The sequence below is a fragment of the Neodiprion virginianus genome, chromosome 1 (genome assembly GCF_021901495.1).
Source record: "Neodiprion virginianus isolate iyNeoVirg1 chromosome 1, iyNeoVirg1.1, whole genome shotgun sequence".
Lineage (NCBI taxonomy): Eukaryota > Metazoa > Arthropoda > Insecta > Hymenoptera > Diprionidae > Neodiprion > Neodiprion virginianus.
The window spans coordinates 12482325-12494745 of NC_060877.1; the positions used below are offsets into that span (position 1 = coordinate 12482325).

Here is a 12421-nt window from a genome sequence, read left to right on the forward strand (position 1 = left end):
TGTACGTATCACGGCGCAAGTAGTTTAGTTCGATGTAAGGCAGTCACAACTAACCCTACGACCGTGGCGATCTAGATGTGAGTAGGTCACCTCAATAGCAGAGGTGACTTTAAAAATCTGTGTGACAAATTTTTACGGAAGATGTCAATTTGCTCTTTAGATGACAATTTAAGAAGTGATTCGTCCTGATACAAATTTGTGACATGTTGTTGAAATGTATCCAGACATCGCTAGAATATATTTTCATCCATGAATATGAAACTTCATTTTCTAGAAGTGGTTATACTTTGCTCAAATAAAAATTTGAGAAAAAATCAACAATTCTTTAATTACGAAATTCTATCATTATTGTACCGTGCACGAATATTATTGAATTATTGACGCACAAAAGTTATTAGTAAAATACAGTGAGCAGCAAATTATTTGTGACCAGATCTACTTACAAGCCTATAATAAGGTACTGGTGGTAGACTTGGCTGAGGAGCTGGCTTTTCCTCCTCTTTCTTCTGTGGAGGAACAAATTCACTGTGGACAGAAAATATGTTTGGTTACTGAGACACCTACAGATAATATCAAGATATATTGAGTATGATTACTTAAAAAATTTTAAGCTATTTTTCCCAGAATTGCGCACAAGCATACAGAGTTGACGATTTTCTTTTTCAAAAAAACAAATTAGGGCTTTCTTGATTCTGATCCGTCCTGTTAGAATCCAAAATAATTATTTACTGTATTTCTTTAGCGGTAGTCATAAACGTATGTAAAATCTGTAAAGTTTTCCAAAAGAGTCATCAAGAGGGATTAAATTTGAGAATGTAGTTTAGTCGAAGAAATTTTCCAAATTTTTTTGTTCGAACGTTTGATGACTATTGGAAGTGCACAGTTCCATTTTAGTTTTTTGTTCCAATTTTTTTATTCAATCCGTAAAGTCAAAATCCTGAAGCAATGTGGATATCTAACAATTTGATTTTCACTTTTGAGTGTACTGGTTCAGGTACTTTGATTTTACAAAGAAGTTGGAATTCACCTGAGGATCCAAGTTTTCACTATATTCAACCATTATGTACGTGTTGAAGTAAGCTCAGCAATCTTAATCTCAAATTGAATTATTGTATATTCTTCACAAATATGATACCAGAAATAATGCGCATAATGGACTGTTTTTTTTCGATCAATATTCGAAAATATTAAACTAAGGAGAAAACACAAAACGATCCACGTAGTTGAGTATCAAAAAAATTTTGTTATTGTGTTCGTAATATTTGAATATAAGGTAAAACTAAACACAATTAAAGCAGATTATAGGTTCATCTACACAATGTGTTCCAATTTGGTTTTTAGATCAAGCGACAAAAAAGGTGTGGCTAAAGTCGCAAAGAATGTTGAAAATATACTATTTCTAATAACTTTGTGTGAAATTTTTTGCCATTGATTAGGAATACATGGTGAAAATGTGATTATAATGGATCTCACAATTAATGAAAAATTCGTCATGTTTTTGTTAAAAATCCGCAAAGTAACTAATTCGTCATTTATAATACTTTTCAAACAACCTTTCGTTGCACAATAAATTTTAGCAGCAATTGCCAGAATATTTTGATTATTCCAGTCTAGAACCCGAAACGTAGGCACAATGTTTGCGTGAATAGCGTTGAGTTCGGTGAAACCAGTATATTTTGTCCACGACGGTACTCTCGATTTAGAATCGTTTTCTGGCATTGCGATAGTACTTCAAGACGGAACGCACCTGCCAAACATATGTCAAAGTAATCGTCACAATTCCGCGCAATTCTGGGAAAAGTAAATATGCAGACGTATACCCCTCTTAAGGTCATGTAGTACTCCTACCTTTACCTACCGAGTAAGCTCACCTTTTTTTCTTCCTATATTAAATAAACAAACGAACAGAAAGGGTTCAAATTTTGAATTTTCGAAATTTAAGCAAAACTGAACCCTTTCCGTTTTTTTTTTTTTTTTGTTTTATTTAACAAAGGAAGACAAAGGGTGAGGTTGCTCGGTCGGTAAAGGTAGGATTACTACATGACCTTAAACCACACGCAAGAGCTCGGCCGAATTGCATTCTGAACTCAATTTCTTTTCAATTCTAATCGGATAAATCGACCCTATTCGGGATCTATGAATTTTTCGTTCCTGCGCTCTCTTTTTTTCGTCTAAGATGTGAATAATGTAACTTGTGGATTCTCATCGTTATCGCCTCTGGAAGATTTTCAGTCGAGTTTCTTTCCCGGATAGGGGTTACCCATCCATTCACGTCCAAAACCTTCTTATTGTCATCTAAATTAATTTTCTCAATAATATGCCGTACATTGGTTCGCCATTTTCTTGCAGCATGTACTCAGTCTCCTGATTATCCTTCTCCTTGTCGACCTGCGTGTCTGTAATGAAACACAACTTTCCGTACTCACTCACCCATATCAAAACCGATAAAACATAAGTATAACCACAACCAATCAAGATTTTTGTAATACTATTATTGGAAAAAACAATTAACCCGTAAAATTTCAACAATAATCATGTAATAATATGAAGACACAGACTTCCTTAAGGATAAATTATAGTATATTATAGCATAATCAACAGTATGGATCGAAAAGTTTAGCTAGCCATATAGACTTATAGTAATCGCCGAAATAAAGAAATGCATAAATTCGTAAAATAGAATACATGTTTTGAAAAGATTCCACAGTCCTAATTTTTATGTAAGCTGATATTCATCCGCTATTTTTCGTTATATCAATGGTAGATTTCGATCGTAATCGCAATTGCTGATGAAGAAGAACGACGCAAAATATATCAGATAAGCAGAAAGGTGGTTGGTGAAAATCCTAATGGTGCTTGGATAGGAAAAAAGGTGACGTACGTCTTTGCCTCACGCCGCAGCGTGGCGAAAGATTTTGGTCTTGGGATATAAATCAAATTGATGGCCAGGTGGATTAACCCTTGACAAATGGTTCCATTGCTTATTCCTCCACCGTGAAATTACTATTCAATGCGCTTAGAGTAATAATAATATCTGGCGAAGGCGAATATTTCGTTTTCCAAAGTAACTAAACAAAATTTATGACAGCCGTAATTATTGTAACTCTGATCAATTCACCCAGCAAACACGTATAGTTTCGGTCCGTACACAGATATATTATATTATGTAACAAAGTTTTCACGTATAACATGGCACATGAAATTTGATCAAGAGATGTCTAACAATATACAGGGTGTCCCAATTTAAAAGACGCATTACGTTTTTATCCTAACTAATGGTTCAGTTGGAAAATGTGTCTTAGAAACGTTTTATGATTCTATGATTCCATTAAAATAAAAAACTGGTCCATCTTCCAAAGCATTACCGGTTGTGATGCTGGACCACTTCAATTTTTTTTTTTTTTAAATGTTCCCATCAGAACCATACAACTTTTGTAGGACACATTTTCCAATTGAACCATTAGGTTGGCTGAAAACGGACGACGCCTTTTAAATTGGGACACTTTTTATGTTATACCAAAAGAATGAATTCATTTGCTAATGATACACTATATTTTAAGAGGTATCAAACAATTATATGAGATTAGTTTATTTTATGTCACAAATGAACGCAGAATGTTTTTTTTTTTATTTTTCGTATGAGTCGTTCCCGAATTCCCGGAAGAATCTTGTACGTCACCGCCATCATTTTGGTTCTAATTTTTTCCGTAAATAGTAAGTATCACAAAGTACAACTGCTACTGCTTTCAAAATTTTTTGAGTCTTAATTTCGTGAAAATCATGGATCATGGATTTTTCGAATAATCAAAATCAAACCATTTTGTTCGTAATTTTCAGCGCTCCTTTTATACGTAACGAAAAATCAAGCTTAGTTATCCCTGTGTAAAAAGTCCTTAGGATTCTGAAAAAATATAAATTTTGAATTTTGACGTCAAGAAACCTTGGAAAATTGGCTTCAAAGTACAAAAAGTTGTTTTTTATCGCTCTATTTTTATCCCAATTAGATCTTCTGTTTTTTATTCGAAATTCTTTACAACAAAATATGGCTTTTCCAAATTGGGCAGCGGATGGGTTTTCGATGAAACAAAAACATGAATGATCAACGTATTAATAAGCACTAAAAATTGGAAGAAGAATTACAAGAATTCGATTATTTAAAAATAGATGCTATGGTTCTGAAAAAAGACAAATCGAAAAAAAAATTGAAAAACAGGATTTACAGTAGTTTGTAATATGGACTATTTAATCACAAAATTAAAATCAAATTGGTGGAAGTAAGGTAGAAACATGTTCCCAGACTTTGGAAAATGACCCACCATATGCATGTCAAACAAAATTTAGTCCCGAAAAATTGTCATCGTGATTACAATTTTTTATAATACTGCAGTTTATGTTTATCAACCTTGACCAATTCATCGAATTCTTTTCGAAACGGTATTTATATTCCGCAACGTCCATATATCCGTAATTCAAGAAAAGAACCACATTTTTATTATGATGTACGTGTTTTCAAGTGCGAGTAAAACTGCTTAAACTGACAGTTGTAAAACATAACCTGAGATTGATGCAGCCCCGTTGCTTTCGCAAGAAATAAATAACTGCAGGTTGATCGAGATAATTCCATCATAACATACATTAGCATACAATGAACTATAATTTGTTATAGCAACTACACAATTATTCCAGGCTGTCAAGTGTTTTCAATAAAAAGTGATCAAGAGTATCGATTAAGAAGTGACGTGTTACGCTAAATTTTTTTCAGAAAATACCAAACTCACATTTACCAAAAAATTATTCTTCATTATGTTCGAATTGATCGTGTTGTATGTTCGATTTAAATTCTCAGTTGCCGGTGCAAATACTGTTGCAAAAGTGCAACAGTCTCTCAGCAACTTTGATACAAGTGCTACAGATTGCACATGATAAGTAGTATAAAGAACAAAGGTTGTCATTCGAGTCGTAATCTGATTGATGTTTTATCAGCAAAAATTGTTTTAATGAATCATTTTTATACAATTAAAACTGACATGTACAGATAGTGCAAACTTTCATACTTTTCGGTTGAATGTCAAAAGGCATTCGGGGCGGGATTGAAATTACGAGTTTGGAGTTCTGAAAGCGCCAAATTCTGAATTTCTTGGTGGTAAAACTTGAATCAAAGAATGCAAACTTCCGAAGGGACAAAATTCCGAAAGAACAATATGCTGAAAGGGCATAACTCTGACAAGTCAAAGTTCCGAAAGCGCGGAAATGAGAAAAAATCCCTAACATCGAAATTCTGAATGGTCAAAGATTTTCTATTCCGTGAATTTCTGACATGGGGAAAGTTCGCACGATTCGGACCTATGTTTGTTTTTCATTTTCGATATATGTAAGTTCGGAATCCTGGTCATTCTGATTTTCGGTTTTTTTGATTTTTCACACCCACTCGTTGAGTAAACTATGTTGTGTAAGGATTTTTTAATTTTCGAAACTCCAATTCTCGGAATCTTTCGTTTCGAAACTTTGAGCTCTTGGGTTTAAGACCATTCGAAACTTGGTCGTTTCTTAAAGGTTTGATTTCTTTACTTCGAGTTTCGTCACCGAAATAATTCGGAATAAGGCGCTTCGGGAATTTTTCAAATTCGGAACTTCAACTCTGCCCCAAGTATTCATAGAATACTTTCTTTCATGGATTCTAGAAAGAAAAATCCAGTATCTAGTTTTAACTCGTATAACGTGATGCCACCATAAACCTATAGCTAGTTTTTTTTTTCCATACATCGCGCTAAGAATACCCAATTATAAAACGCCCGCCACTTCATAAACATAAAGCATTTCTGAAGAAACTGTTGTGACTGATTTGGCGAAGCAACTTTGGAAGATTTACGCATCATGTTCCGGGCCAATAGAGTATACAAAGGTTCAGTGCCAGAGTAGCCTGACCCACATTATCGACGAGGCTCACCTTAACTATCCTAAGCCATTTAAAATGAGCCTTATCGGCAACGTGGGTTAGGCTACTCTGACACTGAACCCTTCATATATCCTCCAACTCAATCCCGATTAGCAAAATTTAACCCTTAACTTGCACACTTCACCACAATAACATGATTCGCACAATGGGATATTTGAGAGCCCAACCTCAGAGAATATTCCCTCCGCAGAAGTTGTTCATTATCTCGACTTGAAAAAATTCCTAGCCAATCGTTTAAAGTTGTTTCAAGATGATTTATAACTAATTTTAGTAAAACTCAATGTTGAAAATAAAATAATTGGAAAATCAGAAAAATGATTTAAAAAAAAAAAACATTATCACGAAAAATTGTAGATTTTTCTCAAATCTCCTTGCTTGGAGCTGAAATTGTCGGTGGACACTCTTGAGATTAACATTCCAAGAAAAAAATTGTATAACAGTCGAGGCTTAAAAAAAAAAGTATTTATTTGAAAAGTTGAAAGGACGAATTTCAGCGAAGAAAGCATTAGTCATTTTTACAAATAATGCTTTTTTTTATGTAGAACATTTAACAGATTACAAACTAGACTAGAAAAGCATGGAAATGTATTTTTGGACAAAAAGAGATTAACAAAAAATCGTCGTTAACTACCCGTTAGCACAGCATCTAATGTAAGCGAAATAAGATTTGACATCATTTAAGAATGTCCGAAAACAAGCTCGACCCCTAAACACACAATACTAAACTTTTGACACATAAAAATAACAAAATTCGTCGAAAATAAAATTGATAAGCAATCACAAAAATAATTATAACCGGCACGCTGGGGTCTGTGACGAGCCTCATCCATTTCGACATACTTTAAACTAATGAGATATGGTGTCGCGAGCATCGTTTGCACGATATAAAGTAGCTTAAGTTGAAGATCAATTATTATCAGGGCTCGTCTCATGTCCCATAAAGCCAACTAAGGATTAAGAAAGAATTAGAGAATTATTCCACTCAGATACATTGATATTGGGAAATGAGGACCAGACAGGCGTAACAAAAGTTTCTTCGACTTCTCACAACGTTGCAGTCGCCATTGAGGCCTAATCACAATTTGAACATGGAAGCTCCATAATATGAAAAGTGAAATGGAATCAATCTAAACGAAATGAGAACTACTTATTTTCACGATTACTGTTACTAGTGGAACTTTCGTATTTTTGTAAAACGTTTTTAGTGTTGGTTATGTGTTTCCATAGAGGAATACGTAGTTCAGAATTATTCGATGATGAAAACTGTATGGTCTGTTTACACGAACTTTAGAATAAAATATGGTGCGTTTTTGGCTAACGGCACCACACCGAAAAATTGGACCAGTTACCCTGCCTGAAAAAGTTGCTGGGTGAGACAGAAATAACATTATCACGTCGTATTAGAATTTGTGCAACTATAACCTTTGAAACTTGTGCGGTACGGCTGCAAAAAACCGTCATCATCCTTATTCGTAAATTGAGTATTTATTCATGGGTATGATTACTTTTTACAAATAACAGTGCATAAAAATGATGTTCCACTACGATCGCTAATTTCCAATATAGACTCTCTAGCTTCCAAATTATCAAACTGTTGTGCAGATAACGTGTGCAACGTAATTACACCATTCCAACAGACCATGTCGTACTACTTTTGGATACTACATCGTTATACATGAATATTCCCACAAAACTAGAACTTGTGGCTTCCGGAAAAAATTGTAGTCTCATAAAAGACACAATGGCGAATGAAAAGAACTTCCTCGACTCTGGAAAACCATTTTTCAGACTCTACCAATAAAATGACACACACGATAAGCAGATTTTTGGGGTATATAGCAATAGACTTTCCCATAGCCCAATTGTAGAGAATATCACAATGGACTGCATACAAATTTTTGAAGAAAATCAGAAATGGTGATAGTCCGACGTTGGTTGTATTGGCGTGGAATGCCCCATACACTTGAGCTCTTGCCTTACTTTTTACAGTACTGTAGCAAGTTGCGTAAATTGTACGACACGAAATGGCATGTAACAATAAGTTTATATTGAGGCTACTGAATATGAATACAAACTTACACCTCGAGGGGATTTTTTCCTGGCGGCGTGAGTTTAATTTGAGGGGTTCCATTTGCAAGTCCTGCTGCTGTCCCTCGCGAGGGTTCGAAGACCACTGGTAAATTCTCTGTGTCATTGCGCATTCTCAATTAGCAACTCTGAAACAAAAAGGAGAGGGCAAATTTGTAGTATGATGAAAAGACGAATGAAAAATTGCACAGCAAAAAATAATATCGGATGCATTGAAAAACTACAGTCGGGTACTGAAATTTTTTTTTATCGACCTTATCATGAAGATTGATAAACATAAGCATTATCTTTGTTGTTTTTCTTGCCCTGTCAAGCATCCGTAAATAGAAAGGTAAATGGAGGTATTTAAGTCACATCGTGTCATTTAAGTCATCGTACGGGTTTTATGTAATACGAGCCATGACTTGCATAATTTTTTGGACATTCACCATTCGAAACCATTTGATAAATGAATTTTTCTTGTGTCCTGGAAATGTTATATTTTGAATGTCCTTGAATAATTTGAAAATGTCCTAGAAATATCTTGGAAATGTTCTCGAATTTTTTACGGATTTTTCACTAGACACCATGTTTATTTATGCAAGAAAAGCATTGAGGTTAGAGTCGCGTAACGTCAGATATGTTTGCGACTGCGCATGCGCGGAGTAGGTAAAAGACCACTTTCAACTCCTAGGAGTCACTTTAATATTATAGAAACGAGTACTTTGCTTACGTAAAATACGCATGAAAAGACGCGTAAAACATGCTTGCGTTATACAAAGGATTTAATTCACCAGACACGGTATTGGAAATGTTTTTTTAAGGGGTAACACCACTGTAAAAAATAAAGAAGAGTGCTTTTTGACCACTTCTTTCGGATGAATGTTGAATTCTGCGGCACTGACGCAAATTTGAATCAAGGAAAGAAAACTAATATACATATCTATAGCTAGAGAAATAAATGAGGATTGTGAACGTATTGACTTTTGTGTAATTAGCGATTATCAGAATAAAAATCTTCAATTTTCGACCAAAAAAGGGCACTTATTTCTTAATAAATAATGTTCAAATTAACTTATCGAAAATCCTCGATGTATTTCTGTAGCTTTTAATAAGTAGATTAATTTATTTTTTTTAATTCATATTTACACCGGTTACACTGCATGCCGCATGTCTCGCGAGAATGGCTCCAGTGTCAACATTTTTTAATATTCGTAGACGGCAATTTTTTGTATTATCCTTAAATATATGGTTAACAACTTCCTAAAATATTATTGTTGTACCATCTTTTCTGCCAATCCAAAAAAAAAAAAAAAATGCAGCATCTTTTTAGGTTTGAAAGTCGTATAACTCCTTAATTCGGATCAATGTGCTTTCTCTTGATAATGAAAATTGTTGGTCTAGTCACTTCCTTTCGAACCAAACGTCATTCCGTCTTTGGTGAAATCAAGAAATCGATTCTCTGTACGTACTGTTATTATTTTATTTACTCATTTCTAAATGGTACAATTCTGTTCTTTGATGTAACCAGTATCAACATATCAACCTCCTTCTTACTTGTACAGAGAAAAAAATTTCTGAGACATTGACGAGAGACCCTGAGTATGACACTCTGATCAGGATCGATGTTTCAGGGAGAAAGGGGGTGGAAAAAAAATAACTCTGTACTTCAAAGTAAAGTACTTCAAGCAGCCGATTCGGAGAAATTGAATGTCAAAAATTCAAGTGGATTTGGTCCGCGCTTACTTACCGCGGGAACTGACGTCCCGGCTTCAAATTTGGGGCATGAATTTCTTTTTTTATGGCTTGTCTGGAAAGTTCCTTTGTTGGTGCCCGTGAAACATGCGTAACGTACCCCACTTTCGAAAAGCGCGGTAAAACGACGTTGGCGCATGCGCAGAACTAAAATGCTATATTTTACATATTACTACATGAGATTTCTTTGGTACATGCGCACTTTGAATAATTCCATTTTACACACTGTGTCTTGTTACCAAATCCCAAGTTTACGCGCTCTCGGTCACACTTTTCTTACTTCTGAATTCAGACTTCTCTTCAGAGATGATGTAAGAATAGCGTGTGTCGGATATATTTGAGTCATGTGATTACAGTAGGTACTCGCTTTGACACATGTTGCAAACTTCACACTCAGCGGAAATTGTCATCTCCTTAGACCTGTTACACAATGTACTATTTCTGTTTATGCTTACATTTCCCCCTTCAATTGTCTTTCTTAAATGTCATGCAGTTACACCTCGCGCTACAAGTATCACCTCGAAAAACAGGTTATTGCAGTTTTTATTCAAATTACACGTATCTAACATTTTATACGGTTACAGAGAGAAATAATTAGAAAAATCGAGGGTAACAAAAAAAAAGAAGAAAAATAAACAAATGGATAAAAATATTTCTCACACACGATGAACTTGCTGCAATCACTAAGAAATGGCTTCTCGTAACTTTTTTAATTTGAAGCTCAGGTTCATCTGATCTACTCGTAACCTGCTTACAGTCTATCCCGATCGCAACGTCACACTTGGAGAGTACTTTTTATGAGACCAGACCGTTTTCCTTAAAATCAAAGAGTTGAAGAGTTACCACGAATGAAGTTTTGAAGCTCAATCACAGACGTAAATGATCGGACTATCTTAGATGGGATATGATGAGGTACATTTATTGCTAATGCAGTGTTGATCAGAATTAATGATTATAAAATATACTACGATTGATTTATTTTATTAGAGGAAGAGATTTCTCGGTACATGGGTCATAATAGAAGGTCAGCAAATGAATAAGATGTCTATTGTTTATGACAAAATCATTACAATCGAGAGAATATTTTTTACAAATAAGATTTCTTGAATAAAAAATATCTACATAGAAATTTGGGTGACAATTATAAAACAGTAAAAGTTGTGAGAATAAGACACTATCACAAAAAATGTATAAATTAGGTTACGCAGGCGAATCTGGCGATGAACAAAACAAGCTATCATGGCAATAATTTAAACAAGTTGGTTCGAGAAATATGAATAATGTGGCTCGCAGCCTCCGATGTTGAGATTAATTATATTTGCAACGATTTTTCGACGAATAATTAATACAATGAAACATAAAAGGATCAAGGTTACTTACAATTCAACGAAATATTCAGCAATTCGACGTGACGGAATGGTGCGAAACGGTGCGGAACGGAGCGGTAATTAATAATGACGGGAAGAAAGTATAACGACTGCCAAAAATGACGGTAAACTGCGGTGTTTTATAAAACTAGTTACCCCAGTTGGGCTCGATAAATTAAATAGTGTCAATAATGATGAATGGGATGGATTAACGTTATGAAAGTAAATATGATCAGCCGCGGATATACGGATGATCTAGTTCATTGGTCTTATCATCTTGATCTGCTCACAGCTAAGCATATACAGCTAGGCGAAAGAGAGGAATACGTGGTCTTGTTAGAGCGAATAGAACTATACAAGAGAAAGTTAATCATAATTGTCAATTAAATCGAAAGCATCGTAAGGGTTGTCCTACAATTATCAGGTAATTCAATTGTTTTAACACATTTTTACATTTTGAAACGAACGTTTGAAATGTTTCGAAATGACAACTCACGAAAATCTGGCAACAGTTCGGAATATTACAGGTATGTACATTAGGGTGGTCCTTAAAAAGGTTATTTCCGAATTTCTATGCTCCCAACGGCCTAAGTCTAAGTCGACTTCCATGTCGATCAAAAAAAAAAAAATCACAAAAAATTTACAGCCCTCAATTGCGATTCTAAAGTTTATCCCACGGCGGCCAAAGTTTTTACACTACACACGTTAGTTAAGTGTAAAAACTTTGGCCGCCGTGGGACAAACTTTAGGATTTTTGTGATTTTTTTTTATCGATACGGAAGTGTTTAGGCCGTTGGGAGCATAGAAATTCGGAAATAACCTTTTTAAGGACCACCCTAGTGTACATAGAATGCGTCTTGTATGACATACCAAGCGTGAATTAAGGAGGGCACTCTCTTCAGAGGCATCAAAAAATGCATTTTTTTGTGGCATAAATTTATAGTTTCAAGCTTATGGAATACCATGCAGTTAGTGATTTTGGACAATTTTAAAAATGACGCTACGAGAGTGTAATGTATGGATATGTATGACGAGGTACATATAACATGTGCGCGATACGTATTGACAATATACCGTATCATAGACATAAGATCGTAATCATTATTGTCATAACGAGCGACGTATAACAGGCGGGGAAATGTCCGACTCTCGCCTGAGAGTACGCACGTGTGTCTTACTTGAAATGTATACATACGTTAATACAGTAATTTGCTACGTGTTATTTAATAACCCAATTATTTGACAGAGAGCCTTTGAACTCCGATCGGCAACGAAT

The 12421-nt window shown here is 34.9% G+C and overlaps 1 protein-coding gene across 14 annotated transcripts in view; it reads right to left on the reverse strand.

The window, feature by feature from the left end:
- The window catches only part of LOC124299101 (multidrug resistance protein homolog 49), a 97855-nt gene that overhangs the window by 25415 nt on the left and 60019 nt on the right, over positions 1 to 12421 (reverse strand). For 9 of the 14 annotated variants that reach the window (XR_006906941.1, XM_046752045.1, XM_046752054.1 and 6 more), the window contains 3 exons: positions 8036 to 8172; positions 2327 to 2396; positions 444 to 525 (listed from right to left, as the gene is read on the reverse strand). Coding sequence is in view for 13 of the 14 variants with exons in the window: in XM_046752045.1 (XP_046608001.1) it covers positions 444 to 525; positions 2327 to 2396; positions 8036 to 8150 (267 nt within the window). In the remaining variant the exon portion in view is untranslated. The remainder of the gene's footprint in view (positions 1 to 443; positions 526 to 2326; positions 2397 to 8035; positions 8173 to 12421) is intronic. The other 5 variants (XM_046752122.1, XM_046752132.1, XM_046752140.1 and 2 more) reach the window with 1 other exon arrangement.